Source organism: Melanostigma gelatinosum (assembly GCF_949748355.1).
Source record: "Melanostigma gelatinosum genome assembly, chromosome: 2".
Taxonomy (NCBI): domain Eukaryota; kingdom Metazoa; phylum Chordata; class Actinopteri; order Perciformes; family Zoarcidae; genus Melanostigma; species Melanostigma gelatinosum.
The window spans coordinates 32,382,065-32,406,064 of record NC_136635.1 but is presented as its reverse complement, the minus strand read 5'-3'; the positions used below and the strand labels follow the sequence as shown (position 1 = coordinate 32,406,064).

Sequence of the window (24,000 nt, the reverse complement as noted above, 5' to 3'; positions counted from 1 at the left end):
CTCTACGTTGTTACTCTACGTTGTTACGCTGCGTTGTTACTCTTCGTTGTTACTCTTCGTTGTTACTCTGCGTTGTTACTCTGCGTTGTTACTCTGCGTTGTTACTCTGCGTTGTTACTCTACGTTGTTACGCTGCGTTGTTACTCTGCGTTGTTACTCTGCGTTGTTACTCTGCGTTGTTACGCTGCGTTGTTACTCTGCGTTGTTACGCTGCGTTGTTACTCTGCGTTGTTACTCTACGTTGTTACGCTGCGTTGTTACTCTGCGTTGTTACTCTGCGTTGTTACTCTGCGTTGTTACTCTACGTTGTTACTCTACGTTGTTACGCTGCGTTGTTACTCTGCGTTGTTACGCTGCGTTGTTACTCTGCGTTGTTACTCTGCGTTGTTACTCTGCGTTGTTACGCTGCGTTGTTACTCTGCGTTGTTACTCTACGTTGTTACTCTACGTTGTTACGCTGCGTTGTTACGCTGCGTTGTTACTCTGCGTTGTTACGCTGCGTTGTTACTCTGCGTTGTTTCGCTGCGTTGTTTCGCTGCGTGGTTACTCTACGTTGTTACTCTGCGTGGTTACGCTTCGTTGTTACGCTGCGTGGTTACTCTACGTTGCTACGCTGTGTTGTTACTCTGCGTTGTTACGCTGCGTGGTTACTCTGCGTTGTTACTCTGCGTTGTTACGCTGCGTGGTTACTCTGCGTTGTTACTCTGCGTTGTTACTCTACGTTGTTACGCTGCGTTGTTACTCTGCGTTGTTACTCTGCGTTGTTACGCTGCGTTGTTTTGCTGCGTGGTTAGTCTACGTTGTTACTCTGCGTGGTTACGCTTCGTTGTTACGCTGCGTGGTTACTCTACGTTGCTACGCTGTGTTGTTACTCTGCGTTGTTACGCTGCGTGGTTACTCTGCGTGGTTACTCTACGTTGTTACGCTGCGTTGTTACTCTGCGTTGTTACTCTGCGTTGTTACGCTGCGTTGTTACGCTGCGTTGTTTCGCTGCGTGGTTAGTCTACGTTGTTACTCTGCGTGGTTACGCTTCGTTGTTACGCTGCGTGGTTACTCTACGTTGCTACGCTGTGTTGTTACTCTGCGTTGTTACGCTGCGTGGTTACTCTGCGTGGTTACTCTACGTTGTTACTCTGCGTGGTTACGCTGCGTTGTTACGCTGCGTGGTTACTCTACGTTGCTACGCTTCGTTGTTACGTTTCAGAAACATCAACATTTAATAAAGGGATTTAAAGATCACAGAATCCTGAAAGTGTTTCAGTTGACAGATTTTAACTGAGGTGTCATGTGTGTGCTCTGAGGTGTTGTGTTCTGGGTCTGACTTTATTCCTAATAAAAGAGGAAGGCATTTCAGTACTGACACCAGCTTGTGTTATAACCATGCATTAGCGGTGCGGCAGCAGGATTCAAACAGGCAGTACTGAAAATTACACTGTCGAACAATGCTAATGCTGTAAAATGACTGGTTCTGAATCCTGTGAATGCACCTTTACACTGGCTCCAGTCACGATGACAAATGGTGTTGTTCTTGGAAAAACATCATGCGGAGCTCAGTGTGACGTTCTCTTCGACAGCGGTTGAAAGGTCAGGGTGACTGGCTCTTCATCATCACTCAAGGGCAGCCTCAATCACGGAGCAGAGCTCTGCTCCGGAGGTCTTGGTGGAGGAAGTTGCCACTGATGTAGACGGACCTACAGGACGCGGATTCTGCATACGATGGCAGAAACACAACAACCAGTAGCAAAGTGTGGCTCGCCTCGATTCTTACACATTTCTGTTGCCGGGAGGCGAGTTGATGTGTTTCAGACGGGGAGAAAGTCTTTGTAACTTATGTCACAAGTCACAGCACTCTGTTGTGTACTCTCTGGTCGCAAGTCACCGCAAACAGTTCATGAAGCAGAGCATGCCTCATGACCAAAGGTCAAATTTAAACGATTGAACAGACTTATTGTACTTTTGGAACTTATTGTGCTCAAATGTTTGTACTCGATACAGATGTCAGCTGTGAATATTAAAGAAAAACACATGTTCATAGAAAACAAGTCAAGATTTCACTGTTTCAAATAAAAAAAGAAAAAATTCTATCTGCATGTTACTTTTTTTTGGAATCATCACTTCAACGAACTCTTAAACTTTTTTCAGCACTTTCTCTTCCTCTGCCAATTGGAGTCCTCCAGTGCTTGAACCTCAGCCCCTTCTATGAGAACTACTCCTACCATCTTCAATCAATACAAACATCTGTCTTCAAATATGTCAACGAAATAAACTATAACTTTTGAAAATGTAGATTTTATGATAAAAGTTTTCCATTTCTAGTCTGGAAGCCCTTTTTCTGTTGTTTTTGTAAAGATCACTGACCACAGCTTCTCCGACAAACTGTGTCGAGTGTAAAAGTTGAGTCCCATCAGAAATGAACAAAAGTATAAATATATATACAGGATATATATATATTCCCTCTGTCCCTCTGCAGTGCCTTTCCGCGAGGCTCCAGCTTACTCCAAACGCCGCCGGGGTCCGTCTTCTGGCAACGGCAGCGGGAACGACCGGTCCCCCTCCTCGTTATCGGCGCCGCGGGTCCTCCTGCGCTCCAACAGCGACAACAACCTCACAGTCAGCCAGTACAACCAGCAGCAGCAGCAGCAGCACGGTTCTCCCGGCAACTGGGCCCCCAATCTGCAGCAACACGCCCATCCCCACCCACACAGGGGCCCCCAGCAGGGTCCCTCGCAGCCTGGCTCCTCAGCATTACATCGCAGCCTGTCACCCCAGCTGCTCCAGCAGATGCCCAGCGGCAGCCCCAATGGCAACGTGGTGGTGCGGACCATGGGGAGGGGGGCTAGGAGCCGGTCGCCCTCCCTCAGCCGGCTGGGGGAGGAGGCCCGGCGGGCTCTACCTACACAGCGCCAGCCCAGGTGAGTCTCAGCAACACACTGAGTAACTGTGAAACCCGGTCCTCCGGGCTTTTGTTCTCGTTGTTTTTTCTCACAACATCCAGACTGACTCACGAGAGGTCAGAGGTGAACACATGACTCACAAATAGCTGTCAATATTTCTGCTGTCGAGCTCCAGCACAGATGTGATCTGGTCTGCGACGGCTATTTGCTTTTACAGTCAAGATGTCGTTAACACCAGTTCATCACCCGAGTGCCCAAAGGAATTCTGCTCTAGAGACACATTTATAAACGAGCAAAACATATCAAATGAAATGACTCCGCAGAGACGATTCTGCATGTTTAACAAGCTGGAGATCAGTTGTGGAGTTTCCTTAAAAAGATCAGTTCACCCAAATTACACAACACATTTCTCACTGACTTCAATAAGGCTGTGTCTCAAAGCTCGTCTCCATAGACTGTAGATAAGAAGAAGACGTAGTCATTGGTTTGTGGACGTTTTGAAGCCTTGAGTTCGGTGATTTGGCCGTCATCATATTGGCTTTTTACGACCAGTGAACAGGAAGTGACCATATCTGGACTGAGGAGGAGTGACGTAGAGACGCCCACTACGTCTCTGGTGTTGACCTGTCAATCACTGTAGCCCCGCCCTAAAGCATCCCCTGCTTTATGGTCTGTGTGACTCTAAATGGACCATAATGTACTAAATGAACATCATGCTGTATTGAAGAAGACTTGAAACTAGAGATTGAGACATAAACTCATGTTTACAATGTTTACTGAGGTAATAAATCAAGAGAGAAGTAGAGTCATTTTCTATAGACTTCTATACAACCAGAGGAGTCGCCCCCTGGTGGACACTAGAGAGAATGCAGCTTTAACACATGAAGCTTTGGCTTCACGCGGCAGAACCGGAGGTCGCCGCCTGGTCGTCTTCCAATCGGTTCGATCTCTGGCTTATCCAGTCTGCATGTCGAGGTGTCCTTGGGCAAGAAACTGAACCCCAAATTGCTCCGGAAGGCTGTGCCAGCGGTGCATGAATGTGAATTGTTTTAGAGTCCCGATGGGCGGGTGGAGCCTTGCATGGTAGCGTCTGTCATCAGTGTGTGAATGTGTGTGAATGATGACATGTAGTGTAAAACGCTTTGAGTGGTCGGAAGAATAAAACGGCGCTTTACAAATGTCCTTTCACCAAGTGTCCAGTCATGCAGATAGTTTTGGTTTTCTTCCTCCAGAGTTTGAGACATCTGTCTCTTAGGCCCTGTCCATCCTGACATTAACATGCATCTCAGTACATCTCTCTCTCTACGTACGCAGCCAAAGGGAGAACTGCTAGACATAAGTCTACAGAAGCAAAGTTCATGTCCTTCATCAATCGTCACCACATTACCACCATAGCTGACTTGTAACTGTCGTGAATCGTCTCCTGTTTCCGTGGCTGGAGGCATTATGTTGTTGTGATGAACTTGATATCTCAGGGACGCCTTCAGGGAATTTCTTTAAATTTGGCGCAAATGTCCACAACTGGCTACAAACATAGACTGTATGTAAGAAGTGGACGTAGTCATTGTGACATCATTGGTGACTCACCGTCACATTGTTTTGCTCAAGTTTCAACTTGTGCGTATTTGTGACTTTGTAGAAAACAGCTCTGCATGACGGATCCCCTCTGTGTTGAAATCCCCTTTAGTCTCGTTTTAATGTCGTTCCAATGGTCTGACACCTCTTCTGAATTGCGTTGGATGCAGAAGTCTTAAAGACAGACGTGACGTCAGAAAGACTCTCTGGCTTCCTAGAGTCGCCATGGCAACCGTTGCCATGGTTGCCCTACAGACACTTTGCAAAATGCGTGCCAGTTTGTATGAATGCGGAATGTACGCTTCATATGCCGATTGCTAACTTTAGCTCAGCGCGTGTGTGTGTGTGTGTGAGTGTGTGTGTGTGTGTGAGTGTGTGTGTGTGTAATTCAAGCTCCACCTGACTGTGTTCATTCAGGAATGCCTCCATCTACATCCGTCTGTGGCGCGTGCGGGAGCATGTGATCGCCGGAGGATTAAAATGTGACGGGCGTTTATCTTTGGAGCGATGTTACATGTCAACCCCGATTAAGACACATGCTCTCTGGTCTCTTCCTCTACCTCCTCCTCCTCCTCCTCCTCTTCCTTGGCAGATGGACACATTTGGAAGCGCTCTCAACACCACCCACACTATGTAGCTCTGCCTCTGTCCAATGTCGAGGAGAGATGCTCAGTGCTTCAGACAAGAAGGGAAGACAAAGATGTAGAATTAAGACAAGATGAAGAGCGAAGAGAGGAGGAGGAGGAGAATAAGCGCAGAGTGAGGGGTTTTGAAGCGAGGGTGGAGGGGACAAGTGACGGAGGAGAAGAAAGAAAGGCCAGAGAAACGGGGGAGGACAGTTGCCTTTGCTTCAGCAGTCACATGAACGTCACCGTCGTGTCTTCTGACATGTTTCACTTTGAATAAAAGTGAGAAACTGTCTTGTTGAGAGACGATCGCCGACAGAAGAGCTGCTTTAGTGGACAGACGTCGGTCCAGCACAGAAACCTGAGGACTCTGGTGGAGTGAGACGTGTGTGAATATGATCAGCTTCACATCTACCTTGCTGGTGTTTGTTTCTGTGAATTTGATTTGACAACCAGATACAATAACAGAAATGTACTGGTCGTTACCAATACCAGTGAAAGTCCACGTTTCTCGATACCACCGTCAAAAAAAACTAAAATAGACTTCAACATACGCTCTTTTAGTCCCTTTTATTCCCTAAAGCATCCCCTGCTTCATGGTCTGTGTGACTCTAAATGGACCATAATGTACTAAATGAACATCATGCTGTATTGAAGAAGACTTGAAACTAGAGATTGAGACATAAACTCATGTTTACAATGTTTACTGAGGGAATAAATCAAGGTCACTTCTTTTATAGTATTTGGTTTTGACTCAATCCCTCGTACACCGTCCTGCTGCCACAGATACTCCCCAGAGCACCAAATGTGGATTAATCCGCCGCTGGAAATAATCCCCTACAAATCTTGTTTTTTATTAAACTATATATTCTAACTATATATCGTTTTTTAGGATTTGCATCTTCAGTCGGAATATATTGGCTTGTGACTGAGAGGATTTATTGACACGAATACGAACAATAACAACGTGTTCCACATGAGTACAGTAGATCCTGCATGACATCATGTCAGAGGACATTCGGGTTGTTTGCTCGTCTCCTGAGGCACAGTAGATGGAGAACTGCCCTTATTTTTGAAAAAACCCTTTAATGATCACATGCAAATGTTATTTAATAAATGCAGCTCACGGCACATTCCAGTGGACGTGACTTTGCTAATCGCCAGTTCAGATGGCTCGACCGCCTTGTTGCTCACGCGTCGCGTCCGATAAGTGTGAACTTTTTATCCCCTCAGGCGTTTCCCACCCGGCTGCCCTTTGAAGCGCCTGATTCCAGCCCTTCATCTCTTTCATTTATCCTAATCCCCCCCCCCCCATCTAACCTTCGCCCACACACACACATAACAACGTCTCCGTGCCCCCCCCCCCCCTTTGCTCCCACTTGACATATGTCATTTCTTAGAATGCAACACACACACATAGGTAAACACACAAACGTGCACACAGTGACAGCTGTCAGTCAGCTCCGCGGGCGTCATGATAACAACTTCGCAGCTCGATGTAGTGAGAAATGAGACGTGTCCGGAGTCAGGACACGGACCGGGGCTGTCTAAACACTGGTGTCACAAGAATCCAACAAACACCATCGCAAAACCTGGAATATACAGAAGAGCTCTGCGGGTTTGAACCGGTCTGTAATATACTGTTAACAGAGAAACATCTGTTGCTGAGGATGACGGGCCGGGAGGTCAAAGGTGAACATTAGAAATCTCTATTTTATATTAACGTGAAAACATCTCCTTCAAACTACTGGATTTATTCAAGTTCATCACCAGAACTACATTTTACAGATGACATGTGAACACATCATGATAACGTTATAATGAACCTTCAGCCAGTACTCATGTTCACTGAGCAGAGCCTGAAGGCATCATAGTGTAACTGAAGTGAACCTCCGTTGGTTAGCCGTTAGCGGTGCTGCTAACGTTACTAGCTCTCCTCATGTTGGTTAACGTTAGCTGTCAGCGGTGCTGCTAACGTTACTAGCTCTCCTCCTGTTGGTTAGCCGTTAGCTGTGCTGCCAACGTTACTAGCTCTCCTCCTGTTGGTTAGCCGTTAGCGGTGATGTTAACGCTACTAGCTCTCCTCCTGTTGGTTAGCCGTTAGCGGTGCTGCTAACGTTACTAGCTCTCCTCATGTTGGTTAACGTTAGCTGTCAGCAGTGCTGCTAACGTTACTAGCTCTCCTCATGTTGGTTAACGTTAGCTGTCAGCGGTGCTGCTAACGTTACTAGCTCTCCTCCTGTTGGTTAGCCGTTAGCGGTGCTGTTAACGCTACTAGCTCTCCTCCTGTTGGTTAGCCGTTAGCAGTGCTGCTAACGTTACTAGCTCTCCTCCTGTTGGTTAGCTGTTAGCGGTGCTGCTAACGTTACTAGCTCTCCTCCTGTTGGTTAGCCGTTAGCGGTGCTGCTAACGTTACTAGCTCTCCTCCTGTTGGTTAGCCGTTAGCGGTGCTGCTAACGTTACTAGCTCTCCTGTTGGTTAGCTGTTAGCGGTGCTGCTAATGTTACTAGCTCTCCTTCTGTTGGTTAACGTTAGTTGTTAGCGGTGCTGCTAATGTTACTAGCTCTCCTCCTGTTGGTTAACGTTAGCTGTTAGCGGTGCTGCTAACGTTACTAGCTCTCCTCCTGTTGGTTAGCTGTTAGCGGTGCTGCTAACGTTACTAGCTCTCCTCCTGTTGGTTAGCCGTTAGCGGTGCTGCTAACGTTACTAGCTCTCCTCCTGTTGGTTAGCCGTTAGCGGTGCTGCTAACGTTACTAGCTCTCCTCCTGTTGGTTAGCCGTTAGCGGTGCTGCTAACGTTACTAGCTCTCCTGTTGGTTAGCTGTTAGCGGTGCTGCTAATGTTACTAGCTCTCCTTCTGTTGGTTAACGTTAGTTGTTAGCGGTGCTGCTAATGTTACTAGCTCTCCTCCTGTTGGTTAACGTTACCTGTTAGCGGTGCTGCTAATGTTACTAGCTCTCCTCCTGTTGGTTAACGTTAGCTGTTAGCGGTGCTGCTAACGTTACTAGCTCTCCTCCTGTTGGTCTAAACACTGATTGGTTGTTCACAATGTAACATCACGTTCACAGCGTTAATGCTGATCTCATGATTGCATATTTTTACTGAATACCAACGAATAACGATTGTCAGTAAATGTACCATCAGCATCACTTCTGGTCTTCTGTGTCCAGAACTCCATCTAATGGAGATATCACTTACGGTCACTGCGGGCCTGAGGCGGCACATTGCGTCGCTCTGAAGAAGTTTAACGGTGATATCACAAACAGAACAGGATTACACCACAGAGAAGATTTCCCCTGCCACTTTGATGTCATTATAGAAATTCCCTCGATTGATTTGACTCCATCATAAAGCAATAAACACGTAACATACCAACAAGACACAACAAAAGTTTGGAACATGGACAAAATACAATGACATAAAATAAGATATGAATGAATAAAACGGTCACAAATAAATATGTTGTGTCACGAAGCGTGGTGCAAGATAAATGTTAAGCGTTGAACCAGAGGTAAAGTAATGCATTTTATTCTTTATTCCATATTTAATGTGCATAACATCTACATATTAGCAAAGTCAGTGAATATAAATAAAATGTGAATAGTGCTCATTCTTTTGGGTACAAAAAACTGAGTTTTTAATGAAGAAGCTCCGATAAACCCACTGATAATCAACACAGTGCAGCATTTAGTCCAAATGTTCAATTAAATTGACACATTGTGTCATGCAGCCTGTCGGCTCACATCATATGTTATTTAGATCAAATATAAAGAAGACATTTACAATGATGCTCTGTGTCGGTCTGAAGCGCTGGCTGCACGAGTTACTTGTTAGAGGCTGGTGACGTCAGAGGGGCAGTGAAGAGTCAAATAAGCTATTTTTATGATAAGATAACAGTCTGAAGAACATATGAGTTACATTTTGTTGGTGATTCGTCTCCTTACTTTATTATTTACAGACATATATACACATAGCTTTTGGGGATTTTTAATTTCCTACTCAGATTTCAGCCTATAATTCATGTGTTTGAGTCGATGCATGTCATAGATGGACAAAGGTATTGATTGCATATTTGTTTTTCTATATGCAATAACCATATGTGAACATCCAGTCCAAATCTGGTGATGTTCTGATCATTAGTTCCAGCGATACGTGCAATAAGGCAGATGTTGTCCCTTTTGGAGAAAGTTTACATTTTCACTATTTTGGGGAGGATCCAAACATCAAACCAAAAAAAACAGATTTTGATAGATACATACATATATGTATCTATATATATAGATACATATATGTATCTATATATATAGATACATATATGTATCTATATCTATTGTGATACTTTAGCATGAATCGATGTCTACACCGTTGGGTGGAGGTCGATAGTTGCTCTTTTTTCTTAGCGAGACATTAAAACATTCAAAAGTCTGTCTTTGTCTGAGTTGACGTGAAGAGTAAACGTGTAGTTTTCAGCCAATTAAACTGCAAGAACATCAGTGTTTGTCGAGCAGAAGAAGCTCGTGTGTATTTTACAGTGTCTTCTGACGTTAAACTCTTTCATCACCACAACCGTTGACTTTCAATTGAAGAAAACTAATTTTGACTTGTGGGAAAAAGTTCTAATTTTTCAAACGCTTCTGAAAGTTCTGCTTCCATCTTTTCACTTCAGCCATGTTTACCTGATCAGCTGACGTCAACGTTCTCATCGACTGGTAATCATTGCAGAACAGAGTTTTTTAAACTGAGTACTACAGTATTCTACCTCTTGGTGGTACAGAGAGTATAGCTGCTCAGAGTACACCGCTGTAGTCTTCTTCTGTGCTGTTTCTTTGGAGCAGATCTCTGAAGACCTGAAGAGGAGCTCAGTCTATGGGACAAGGTGACCCACTTACTTCCTCTCTCTCTCATTATCTCCCTCTCTCTCTCCCTCTTTACCTTCACCTCTCTCTCTCCCTTCCTCTCCCTCTCTCCTGGACCCCATTTACTTCTCTCTCTTTTTGCTTCGCTGTGTTTTTTATCTCTGACTCGTCGGCCTTCGTGACTCAAAGTGACGGCGAGATGAAGAAGAAGAAGAAGAAGGTTGAAAACGTTTTAAAGTTCTTATCTTTTAATTCAAGCTGATAACTGAAAGACGGTATTTCGACCCTCAAACTGCGTCCTTGTTCCTCGACTGTATGAAAAGTAATTTTCATTGTTTGAGTCATTTAACAATTCAAACATTTCTTTCCACTGAAAGGTGTTCAATCAAAGCCAATGTTAGCGTAGCTCTGTATGTGTAGCATGGACGTGACTTAAGAGGAGGAAACATGGAGTGGCCTGTTGAACTTTATATATTTATTACAACCATTAGAATAAAAAGCTGCAAACTTCTGGTCCCTGATAACATCAGGTTTTATCTGATCCATCGTCTCATCCGTTGTTGGAAGTGTTGTTCTGGACGTTGTCCACTAGGTGGCGCTGCGTCATCATGTCATGCACATCATCCACGCGTTGTCCTCTCTCTGCAGCGTCACGTCTCGGCTCCGTGGACGGAGGACTTTTGCTTTGATGCAGCTTTTTACAACCAAATATTACATTCAAACATATAAATGCAGCCGTCACATCACGCTGTATTCCACCTGAGCGCCTCTGGACCACCTGGATATCTTCTTGACGTCATAATTCAGCGTTCTGGTGTTTTCCTTCTCTAATGCAGTCGTTTCTCGGCTACTTTGGCTCCGTGTGCTTTATAGAGAGTGTTGCTTCTTACCCAGAAGCCACTGCAGCTCTGTGGGTTGTTAGATCCTGGGTACTTCTGGCCCGATACGGGGCTAATTACTGACTCAGCTCTCTATTAAAAGATTCTCGAGCTGGTGTTCTGGCGAGGGAACTCGCCTGGCTCCGCTAACTGCCGTTACTCCCGACGTCTACCCTGCTTCCTCCGGTCAGAGCGCGCTCGGCCGAGAGACCAGTCCTGGCCCCGGGCGCTCACACCAGTCGCGTCGGTTATGGCAGCTTCCCTCTTATGGATCCGTGCTCTTGGTAAATGCCAGGTTAGGTTTTAACGGCTAGGATTAATTCTTGCTAAAACCGTAAGGGGTTGTTAAGTGGATTCGGTCTCTAGGATAACCTTTCAGAACTCAGTTGTTAGACATACAATAGCTTTAACTTTTTACTGTCACGAGGAACTTATTACTACTTCGGCAAATTAATGCACTTGAGGATTTCACTTTAAATGCAGATTAGATATTTATTGCAGGTTATATTTAGTTAGTTTGCAGGGGTTACAGCTACAGCTCACATAAAATGTCACTACACATGATTAGTCAATTTAATTATCTTCTTCGATTATACTCATTAGTTTTAGTCGCCGAGACGGCTCGGTCGGAGCTGGATGTCCAATGGTGCGATGAAAAAGGTTCTTTTGGAGTTGTTAGGAGCGAAGGTCAGGCCTGACCCTCGATCCTCCCGCTCCGCAACGGAGCCCGTTCAGCTGTTCTCAAAACTCAGTACAAAGTCTTTCTCAGGCAGCTGCGGCTTTCTCAGTTGTCCAGATGTTAAGAGGCGAGCGGTGGGGAGAGTTAGAACCTTCGTCTTTCAATCTCAATGTCCACGAACAGAGGTCTCTTTTCCGTGAACAGAGACGAAGTCCTCAATACATCAGCTGCAGGCTTTAGTATCTTCTTCCGATGCGCTTGGTACGGCATCCGCGATGAAATCCCAGCTTTGCTCTTTGCAAGCATGTCCTTATATTCCTCATATGGGCTGTGATCAGCCCCCACCTGTTTGGTCCATTACTCATCCCCCCTCCCTCTGGAAAGGGCGTTAAGCCGAACATTGCCGGTATGACTCAACTATTGCATCAGTTTCCAGAACTTTCTGTTGACTACACCCAACATCTGGTCTTGATTACAGCAATGTCATTCTTGCCCAATACATTTCATTTCAGCTCCAACCTCACACAGAACACACAGAAACATTCATTACATTTGTTTAAATCACTTCTATGCAGTTAAACATTTGTTACACAATTGATTAGAACATTTCGTTATATTATTCATACATTTTATCTGTTTGATTACATTTCAACGTTGAATATATGCTTTGCGCTCTTATAGCCTGACTTCTCTCCCTTGAATGTGTCGACATGTTACCGAGGCAGTGCTGAGAGGTCAACTCTTCTTGACACCCCCTTCTTGAGGTCTCAAGCTGCCGCATTGTGCCCCAAGTAATCCTCTAGGAACTCATCGTCGTCCTCGGCGGTGATGATGAGAACGTCGTCTTCCGGCTCGGATTCGTGTTGCCAGCTGTCGAGCACCACCAGGCCTTCCATACCTGGTGGCTGGAGATCCAGGAGGGCGTTGTCATCTTCCTCGTCATCTATGGCATCCTTCATCTGCTCGTCCAGGCTCAGGACCAGGGCCAACACATTCTGGTTCAGAATGCTGTCTGGGGAGAGGGAGGCCGGAGTAGGGACGGGGCTGGTTGCTGCTTTGTCCTCATCCTCGCCTGGAACTATCAATCCTTCAGGGATTACCTCCACCAGCTCTCCGCAGTCCTCGTCGTATCCCCACATCCCCATTAGATTTGGTACTACTCCTGCGAGCATCGTCTGGCTACCCACGTCTCGGTGTTCCACACCCGTGATGCTTGCTGTGTCGTCGTCTTCTTCTGGAGTTGGTACTGGATACTGCAGGGCGGGCAGGCGTGGTCCAATGACGACGAAGCGGCCGTCGGTGAGGTGGGTGCTGGACACCCGGATGCCATCAGGATACGCCCATATTTTTGTGTATACTGGGCAGTATACACCATCAGCATAGAGCAGGACCTCCGGTGGGGTTCTCCCAGCGGAAGTCCACACTGGTTTTGCTTTAGCCTCTAATTCCATACAGTCGACTACATTCATCGCAGGCATATAAGGGGTACTTCCTTTGCAGAAGAGGCCGCTGGCTGCTCCTACCGGGAATTGCCCCAAGTAGCATTGGGTGCACCATAGGGCTTGGTTTACCTCCCACAGGTGCAACATTAGCTCCGGAGGAATCCCACAGCGGACACAGCAGACCTCCTCCTGAATGTTGTTGAACACAAAGACTTCATTAATCATTACATTTTCAGCGCAATTTTTACAAGCCAAGCTTTAGCAAGCAGGGGGTGGTCTTATTTTCATTCTTTTTTAAGGCCCCCTCTCAGTATTGGAGCGCTTTGCAGAGCGCCGCAGAGCCAGAGAATGCAGCCATGGAGATGCCAACACCATTGGAGGAGGTGTTAGGCCTGGGCTTGTAGGCCTAACCCTTCTTGGAAACAAAGGCTCATACAGCATGAGCCAGGCTGCTATCCCGATTGATGATTCAGAACCCAACCAGTAGATGGCGACAGTTATGCCCCAACCTATGCCCCAAAGAGCAATGGCGCCGATTTTGTGGAGCCAACGCCCTCTTCCTCTTTCTTTCATAGCCATGGTCATGACCACGAGATACGTCAGGGCTGTAACCGCCAGAAAGGCCTCGACGATTGCCGAGACCAGCTTCAGGGGGTTGTAGAAAACTGCAGCGACGTCGATTACCAGCCAGATGATCACCATTCCACCTTTTACTAGACCGCAGCGAGTAGAGTCGATGTGGATTCTCCCCAGGAGGTATGTAGCGAACCATGTCAGGGTAAGCCACAGCGATCCTCGATAGACGTTTTCAATCGCTGTTTTCAGACACCCTACAGCCAGGGCCAGTATTCTTAGCGGCTGATTCATGGACCATTCGCCCATGCAACAGTAGAAGAACCATATGATCTCAAGGACCCAAAAGTCCAGGTCGGTTAAGCGAATAAATGGCCTGCATCTGCGTGCTGTGTCGGAGGAGTTCTGTAACGCTTCAGTTACACTCATTCCGAAGGTGGTCATGCCTGGAGTTACTATTGTTGTGGTGTTGGTCATACTCACTCCGAAAGTGGTCATGCCTGGGTGAGTAGTGGTGTTCATGCCGGGAGGTGCAATGGTTGTGGTGTTGGTCATGTTGGTCATCTTGGCTTTTTAGGTTTATTCGCTCTTATTTCAGTATGAGGCTCTTGGTTCAGGTTCCGGGTCTGCAATGGCTATGGCGCTCCAGTTGTTCACCCTTTATAGGTGGGTGGACTCCTCCTTCCTTCGTGGGAGGAGTCCCTTCTTCACTTCTCCTTTTTCCTTCAACTTCCCCTTAAAGCACGAGGCAACAGTGGCTGCTACCCCGCCCTTAATGGCGGCACAGATTATTAGGCCCAAGATGACAATTCCAATTATCATCAACAAATAAGGCCAAAGCCAGGAGAACAAACTCCCCATCCATCCCTTTATGACCGAGAATCCTTCTCCAATCTTCCCTGCCACTTCTTCCACTACGATGGTTGCGGTCCCGGCTATGGAGGCGCCCGTTAGTTCGATCCAACTGCACTCGTGCTCTCGTCGGCCGCTCCCGCAACTCAGCCAGTGTTCTTCTGGCTCGTAGCATGTTCCGTTCCCGTAGAGGCGGTTAGCTCCTACCCATTCGAATCCTTTGTCTTCTTTACCCTCGCAGAGGCTTTTCCTGAAGGCGTGGCCCTCAGCTAGAAAGACTGTAGGGTCGGTTACTGGGGGAATGATTTGGCCGTTCACGTTCACTCTGTCTTTCATGCGATGGCCCAGGATTAAGTTGGTACAGCTGCTAGTCAGAGGCCCTGACCGTCTCCATTTCCCATCTCTAGCCTTCACCCAGGTTACTTCTTGCACGTGGGTTTCATATTCTGTTCCATAGTGGGTCTGGCAATGGTCTTCCCATCCTGGCACAGACTCACAATGTCCCCCGGCCAGGCTGATGTTGCAGGTCGTGTTTCCTCGATTGCATTCCATCTTCCAGGGCCGCGGGCCCACATATGGTTCTGGTCGGCTCCAAACACCAGGCCAGATGTCTCTTTCTTTCGAGTACACTGTGGCCAGGTACTGATACTTCACCCAGTAGTTGTTGGTTTGAGTTAGACATGGCACCACCCATTCTAACACCTCATCCTTCTGTAGGCCCCACCAGGTTGAACCGTCGTCCCGGGTGTGGGCCTCTTTCCATGCCTGCAGGGTACCTTTGATCGTCTTGTTCGTCTTCAGGCCTGTGCAGTCATATAGCCACGTTCCCCAAGCCCGATACCACTCTTGCCAGAGTGTGCATCTCGGGGAGGCGCCGTCGGCTAGATACTCTGTTCCATTCAGAGCGATGAACATTTTGTTGGTCACACAAGTGTCAATCTTTTGGAAATCCCCTCTTGGGGCTGTCATTAAATCCTCGGGTTTCGGCAGCTTTTGTACATACATGTCGGTTGTCCGTGGTCCCAAAAGGCCGTAGCTGGCTCTGGAGTATCCCTCCTTGAAGGCTCCTTTGAAATGCTTTAGCTCGGTTATCCATATCCACGGCAGGGTGTTGTTGAGCCAAGCCTCGTGCCGGGCATTAGGTTCGGGTAGATAGATGAACTTATGAGCCTGATACTGTGGTTTGTTTACCGGAGTTATTACGAAGTAATTCTGACCTTCGCAATAAAAGAACACATTCCAGAAGCACTTATCTAGGAGAGGGAGCTTGCTTTTTATACAATGCTGCGTCCATTTCCTGCTTCTATTTCTCCGAAGACTGTCACTTGACTTGAATAGCGGCGGCGGCTGTTCTTCTTTTTCCTCTGGAACCGTCTCTGAAGCCGTAGGTTGTACTTCCACTACTGCTTCTTCCCTCTGCTGCGTGACATTCACGGCTCGGCTGGTGAGGTTGCTCCGCTGGCAGTCGGTGGAGTTTCCTAGTGTGGTGTTACCTAGTGGCCTCTCTGGCCTCACTTTAACTTTCACCCGCTGTGGTTTACGTCGCGGTTGTGTGGCCTCACAGGTGAGATTGTAGTGTCCCCAGAACATTCCGTCTGCCGGTAAAATCATCAAACACGTATCATTGCGGTGGCTCGCTGCATAGGTTACCTCGGGTTTCCAGTATCCCTCGTTCCCTTGCTCTGACCATGAGACACATGCCCATGAACAGTACCAGCCTGGGACACCGTTTTCGGGGTAGATCCAATTACACTGTGCCCGTTTTTCTTCTTGTGCTTTCTTCATCAGTACCGTAATCTTCATCTCCGCTCCTAGCGTAGATACTTCATCTATTCTCCATGTCGAATTCTCTATTACCTTCTGGAATTCGCCTGCCCAGTCTGTTTCTTCACCCGTGTTGTTGATTTTCGAATCGTTGATTTTCTGATCCCAGATAGTCATCCACGCGGTGATAGTAGCTGTCAGGTTTGGTGGCGTCCCACCCCCTTCTTGGACTTGACGGGTTGCATTAGATCCAACCTCAAGGTCCAACCAGGGCGAGGCGCGCTTCTGACCAGCGAGTTGAGAGAGAACGATCGTTCCAGAGTCGACCGTCCAGCATGTCTGGTCGAACTTCTTTGTGGTAGTGTAGGACACCCTCACATGAGTGAGGGCCCATGGGATACTACCATAGTAGTACAGTATAGCCAGGACAAGGCATAGACCTGTTAATACTGCTACTACTTTAGCCATTAAGCAAAGCCATAGTCGTTTTCCATTCCGAGGTCGTTCACTTGATTGGTCCAGTCGCTTGCCGGGGCGTCTTAAGGAGACGGGGGTAAAGGTTGAGGATCGCCTAAATTCATGAACTCTCCCATGAAGTAGTGGGAGAGTTCCCACTTGTGGGAGAGTCCCGGGTTTCGGCACCATGGGACGCCACCAAACCTGACAGCTACTATCACCGCGTGGATGACTATCTGGGATCAGAAAATCAACGATTCGAAAATCAACAACACGGGTGAAGAAACAGACTGGGCAGGCGAATTCCAGAAGGTAATAGAGAATTCGACATGGAGAATAGATGAAGTATCTACGCTAGGAGCGGAGATGAAGATTACGGTACTGATGAAGAAAGCACAAGAAGAAAAACGGGCACAGTGTAATTGGATCTACCCCGAAAACGGTGTCCCAGGCTGGTACTGTTCATGGGCATGTGTCTCATGGTCAGAGCAAGGGAACGAGGGATACTGGAAACCCGAGGTAACCTATGCAGCGAGCCACCGCAATGATACGTGTTTGATGATTTTACCGGCAGACGGAATGTTCTGGGGACACTACAATCTCACCTGTGAGGCCACACAACCGCGACGTAAACCACAGCGGGTGAAAGTTAAAGTGAGGCCAGAGAGGCCACTAGGTAACACCACACTAGGAAACTCCACCGACTGCCAGCGGAGCAACCTCACCAGCCGAGCCGTGAATGTCACGCAGCAGAGGGAAGAAGCAGTAGTGGAAGTACAACCTACGGCTTCAGAGACGGTTCCAGAGGAAAAAGAAGAACAGCCGCCGCCGCTATTCAAGTCAAGTGACAGTCTTCGGAGAAATAGAAGCAGGAAATGGACGCAGCATTGTATAAAAAGCAAGCTCCCTCTCCTAGATAAGTGCTTCTGGAATGTGTTCTTTTATTGCGAAGGTCAGAATTACTTCGTAATAACTCCGGTAAACAAACCACAGTATCAGGCTCATAAGTTCATCTATCTACCCGAACCTAATGCCCGGCACGAGGCTTGGCTCAACAACACCCTGCCGTGGATATGGATAACCGAGCTAAAGCATTTCAAAGGAGCCTTCAAGGAGGGATACTCCAGAGCCAGCTACGGCCTTTTGGGACCACGGACAACCGACATGTATGTACAAAAGCTGCCGAAACCCGAGGATTTAATGACAGCCCCAAGAGGGGATTTCCAAAAGATTGACACTTGTGTGACCAACAAAATGTTCATCGCTCTGAATGGAACAGAGTATCTAGCCGACGGCGCCTCCCCGAGATGCACACTCTGGCAAGAGTGGTATCGGGCTTGGGGAACGTGGCTATATGACTGCACAGGCCTGAAGACGAACAAGACGATCAAAGGTACCCTGCAGGCATGGAAAGAGGCCCACACCCGGGACGACGGTTCAACCTGGTGGGGCCTACAGAAGGATGAGGTGTTAGAATGGGTGGTGCCATGTCTAACTCAAACCAACAACTACTGGGTGAAGTATCAGTACCTGGCCACAGTGTACTCGAAAGAAAGAGACATCTGGCCTGGTGTTTGGAGCCGACCAGAACCATATGTGGGCCCGCGGCCCTGGAAGATGGAATGCAATCGAGGAAACACGACCTGCAACATCAGCCTGGCCGGGGGACATTGTGAGTCTGTGCCAGGATGGGAAGACCATTGCCAGACCCACTATGGAACAGAATATGAAACCCACGTGCAAGAAGTAACCTGGGTGAAGGCTAGAGATGGGAAATGGAGACGGTCAGGGCCTCTGACTAGCAGCTGTACCAACTTAATCCTGGGCCATCGCATGAAAGACAGAGTGAACGTGAACGGCCAAATCATTCCCCCAGTAACCGACCCTACAGTCTTTCTAGCTGAGGGCCACGCCTTCAGGAAAAGCCTCTGCGAGGGTAAAGAAGACAAAGGATTCGAATGGGTAGGAGCTAACCGCCTCTACGGGAACGGAACATGCTACGAGCCAGAAGAACACTGGCTGAGTTGCGGGAGCGGCCGACGAGAGCACGAGTGCAGTTGGATCGAACTAACGGGCGCCTCCATAGCCGGGACCGCAACCATCGTAGTGGAAGAAGTGGCAGGGAAGATTGGAGAAGGATTCTCGGTCATAAAGGGATGGATGGGGAGTTTGTTCTCCTGGCTTTGGCCTTATTTGTTGATGATAATTGGAATTGTCATCTTGGGCCTAATAATCTGTGCCGCCATTAAGGGCGGGGTAGCAGCCACTGTTGCCTCGTGCTTTAAGGGGAAGTTGAAGGAAAAAGGAGAAGTGAAGAAGGGACTCCTCCCACGAAGGAAGGAGGAGTCCACCCACCTATAAAGGGTGAACAACTGGAGCGCCATAGCCATTGCAGACCCGGAACCTGAACCAAGAGCCTCATACTGAAATAAGAGCGAATAAACCTAAAAAGCCAAGATGACCAACATGACCAACACCACAACCATTGCACCTCCCGGCATGAACACCACTACTCACCCAGGCATGACCACTTTCGGAGTGAGTATGACCAACACCACAACAATAGTAACTCCAGGCATGACCACCTTCGGAATGAGTGTAACTGAAGCGTTACAGAACTCCTCCGACACAGCACGCAGATGCAGGCCATTTATTCGCTTAACCGACCTGGACTTTTGGGTCCTTGAGATCATATGGTTCTTCTACTGTTGCATGGGCGAATGGTCCATGAATCAGCCGCTAAGAATACTGGCCCTGGCTGTAGGGTGTCTGAAAACAGCGATTGAAAACGTCTATCGAGGATCGCTGTGGCTTACCCTGACATGGTTCGCTACATACCTCCTGGGGAGAATCCACATCGACTCTACTCGCTGCGGTCTAGTAAAAGGTGGAATGGTGATCATCTGGCTGGTAATCGACGTCGCTGCAGTTTTCTACAACCCCCTGAAGCTGGTCTCGGCAATCGTCGAGGCCTTTCTGGCGGTTACAGCCCTGACGTATCTCGTGGTCATGACCATGGCTATGAAAGAAAGAGGAAGAGGGCGTTGGCTCCACAAAATCGGCGCCATTGCTCTTTGGGGCATAGGTTGGGGCATAACTGTCGCCATCTACTGGTTGGGTTCTGAATCATCAATCGGGATAGCAGCCTGGCTCATGCTGTATGAGCCTTTGTTTCCAAGAAGGGTTAGGCCTACAAGCCCAGGCCTAACACCTCCTCCAATGGTGTTGGCATCTCCATGGCTGCATTCTCTGGCTCTGCGGCGCTCTGCAAAGCGCTCCAATACTGAGAGGGGGCCTTAAAAAAGAATGAAAATAAGACCACCCCCTGCTTGCTAAAGCTTGGCTTGTAAAAATTGCGCTGAAAATGTAATGATTAATGAAGTCTTTGTGTTCAACAACATTCAGGAGGAGGTCTGCTGTGTCCGCTGTGGGATTCCTCCGGAGCTAATGTTGCACCTGTGGGAGGTAAACCAAGCCCTATGGTGCACCCAATGCTACTTGGGGCAATTCCCGGTAGGAGCAGCCAGCGGCCTCTTCTGCAAAGGAAGTACCCCTTATATGCCTGCGATGAATGTAGTCGACTGTATGGAATTAGAGGCTAAAGCAAAACCAGTGTGGACTTCCGCTGGGAGAACCCCACCGGAGGTCCTGCTCTATGCTGATGGTGTATACTGCCCAGTATACACAAAAATATGGGCGTATCCTGATGGCATCCGGGTGTCCAGCACCCACCTCACCGACGGCCGCTTCGTCGTCATTGGACCACGCCTGCCCGCCCTGCAGTATCCAGTACCAACTCCAGAAGAAGACGACGACACAGCAAGCATCACGGGTGTGGAACACCGAGACGTGGGTAGCCAGACGATGCTCGCAGGAGTAGTACCAAATCTAATGGGGATGTGGGGATACGACGAGGACTGCGGAGAGCTGGTGGAGGTAATCCCTGAAGGATTGATAGTTCCAGGCGAGGATGAGGACAAAGCAGCAACCAGCCCCGTCCCTACTCCGGCCTCCCTCTCCCCAGACAGCATTCTGAACCAGAATGTGTTGGCCCTGGTCCTGAGCCTGGACGAGCAGATGAAGGATGCCATAGATGACGAGGAAGATGACAACGCCCTCCTGGATCTCCAGCCACCAGGTATGGAAGGCCTGGTGGTGCTCGACAGCTGGCAACACGAATCCGAGCCGGAAGACGACGTTCTCATCATCACCGCCGAGGACGACGATGAGTTCCTAGAGGATTACTTGGGGCACAATGCGGCAGCTTGAGACCTCAAGAAGGGGGTGTCAAGAAGAGTTGACCTCTCAGCACTGCCTCGGTAACATGTCGACACATTCAAGGGAGAGAAGTCAGGCTATAAGAGCGCAAAGCATATATTCAACGTTGAAATGTAATCAAACAGATAAAATGTATGAATAATATAACGAAATGTTCTAATCAATTGTGTAACAAATGTTTAACTGCATAGAAGTGATTTAAACAAATGTAATGAATGTTTCTGTGTGTTCTGTGTGAGGTTGGAGCTGAAATGAAATGTATTGGGCAAGAATGACATTGCTGTAATCAAGACCAGATGTTGGGTGTAGTCAACAGAAAGTTCTGGAAACTGATGCAATAGTTGAGTCATACCGGCAATGTTCGGCTTAACGCCCTTTCCAGAGGGAGGGGGGATGAGTAATGGACCAAACAGGTGGGGGCTGATCACAGCCCATATGAGGAATATAAGGACATGCTTGCAAAGAGCAAAGCTGGGATTTCATCGCGGATGCCGTACCAAGCGCATCGGAAGAAGATACTAAAGCCTGCAGCTGATGTATTGAGGACTTCGTCTCTGTTCACGGAAAAGAGACCTCTGTTCGTGGACATTGAGATTGAAAGACGAAGGTTCTAACTCTCCCCACCGCTCGCCTCTTAACATCTGGACAACTGAGAAAGCCGCAGCTGCCTGAGAAAGACTTTGTACTGAGTTTTGAGAACAGCTGAACGGGCTCCGTTGCGGAGCGGGAGGATCGAGGGTCAGGCCTGACCTTCGCTCCTAACAACTCCAAAAGAACCTTTTTCTAATGCCTCCTCTATGCTGTCCCGATAGGCGTCTTGATCTTCGCCATCCTCATATCCTTCGATCGGTACGTGTAGCACCGCATAATGTCTCGATTCTCCGCCGCTCGTAACCACCACCTCCTCCTGTCTTTGTCTGCATCCCGGGAGGCGCACCTCAAGTTCTTCTTTGTAGAGGCTGCCTGCCTCTCTTACCAGATTCTTTCTGAACCGGGAGATATGAGGCTTTAGATGTGAGTTGGTTAAGACAACCAGTCCATGGCTGTCTATGTCCCAAGGCTCTCCGAAGTGGTTATATGCGGTTAACCCTGTCTGGTTCGCATATTTCTTGGTCCCCTCGGGCATCTTTTTCAACTTTTGAAGATGCTCTTCTGGGTTCGGGGAGTGAACATGTCTGGTCTTACCCCTAGCTTTCTGGGGCCGCCTCGGCTCTGGGCCGTTGTAGTCCTTCAGGATCGTGCGTACTGCAGTGGCGGCGGGAGTCCCGGATCCCATGGAGGGCGGGAGCAGTTGGTACTCGGCGCTCCTATCCAGCGTCGAGTCGTCCCTCGGTTCGTCCTCCTCTGAGATCTCCCCGTTGCTGCCGCTATCCTGTTTGTCCCCACTGTCGGACCCCGAGGACCCCCCTGACTGGGAGTGCACGGAGACCTCGGTCTCGTTGGTGCTGAGCTGATCTTCGCCGGGAACCGCGTTGTAACTTGGTTGTTCGGCTATCCATGCCGCTATGGCTTCTCGCTCTTTTTCACTTTCTTTGTAGCGGTTGGTGGCTTTTACATTCTTCTGTATAGTTATTGCCCCCGCTTCTATTTCTGCGGCCAGCATCTTCACGACTGGGTCGTATTCTTTTGACGGGCTGATTACGGTGGTTATTTTTCCTTTAATGACTTTCATTACCTCCAGCCACCAACGTAGCCATTCTGCTACCTTCAGTTTGCTTTTCGGGGGTCCTTCACACCCTACTACTGCTGCCACCAGTCCTGACTCAAGGGCAAGGGGAGCAAGATAACCCCCCTTTTTTTCGCATCCAGTTTTTACTTTTTCTCCCACCTTCGCCTTATCTGCTTCTTCATGCAGCACGATCAGGTGTTGTTGAACAGATTTGTCCCAGGTGTCCCATCCTTTGCCATTCAGGATGATCTGATGTTGGACGTTGACTCTGTGTTGTGGCCCCGGTCTCGGTTCCGGTGTCGGTTCTCCCGATGTCGCTCCTTTTGGTCCAGCGTCGTCCTTCTGCTGGTCCGGGCTGTCGTCTACTGCCTGGTCCGGGGTCGATGGCGCTGGCACGTCCTGCTGAGTCGTCTCCGTCTGCGGGCTGCCTCCGTCGCCGTCGGGTCCTCTCTGCTGTCCGGTGGCGCTTCCTCCATCAGGGCCGTTGGCTCGTACCGCTGGGTCGCCTCCGCCGCCATCGGATCCTCCGGGCGATTCGTCCATCTTGGACTTTGTCTTTGTCTTTGTTGTCTCGAGGCGCCTTCCTCCCAAAGCCTCTCGTCCCGCGTTGAGGAAGGGATGGGATCAGGCTCTGGTCCCTCTACAGGTCGGGCGAGTCTGGTCGATGCTCCCCGTCGCCTGCGGATTCTCCTGTGTTGGCCTGTAAATACCACACACAGCTTCGATTCGTGGATGTCTTCGCAATCGGACTTCTTCGAGGCTTGGGCAGCTTTACTTTCTACCCCAACGCCTCACCTCAGGTTTTTTCGTACACGAACGACAGCCTCTCTTAGCTGCCGGGGTTCTTCTTTTGGACTCAACGTACTCCTTTTCCGTCGAGCCCCACGTTGTGGGCGCCACGTGTTAGATCCTGGGTACTTCTGGCCCGATACGGGGCTAATTACTGACTCAGCTCTCTATTAAAAGATTCTCGAGCTGGTGTTCTGGCGAGGGAACTCGCCTGGCTCCGCTAACTGCCGTTACTCCCGACGTCTACCCTGCTTCCTCCGGTCAGAGCGCGCTCGGCCGAGAGACCAGTCCTGGCCCCGGGCGCTCACACCAGTCGCGTCGGTTATGGCAGCTTCCCTCTTATGGATCCGTGCTCTTGGTAAATGCCAGGTTAGGTTTTAACGGCTAGGATTAATTCTTGCTAAAACCGTAAGGGGTTGTTAAGTGGATTCGGTCTCTAGGATAACCTTTCAGAACTCAGTTGTTAGACATACAATAGCTTTAACTTTTTACTGTCACGAGGAACTTATTACTACTTCGGCAAATTAATGCACTTGAGGATTTCACTTTAAATGCAGATTAGATATTTATTGCAGGTTATATTTAGTTAGTTTGCAGGGGTTACAGCTACAGCTCACATAAAATGTCACTACACATGATTAGTCAATTTAATTATCTTCTTCGATTATAC

The 24,000-nt window shown here is 48.4% G+C and overlaps 1 protein-coding gene across 1 annotated transcript in view; it reads left to right on the top strand.

The window, feature by feature from the left end:
- The window catches only part of shank2a (SH3 and multiple ankyrin repeat domains 2a), a 120,987-nt gene that overhangs the window by 53,791 nt on the left and 43,196 nt on the right, over nt 1-24,000 (top strand). Inside the window, exons 10-11 of the mRNA XM_079291991.1 lie at nt 2,471-2,912; nt 8,265-8,344. Of these exons, the coding sequence (XP_079148117.1) occupies nt 2,471-2,912; nt 8,265-8,344 (522 nt within the window). The remainder of the gene's footprint in view (nt 1-2,470; nt 2,913-8,264; nt 8,345-24,000) is intronic.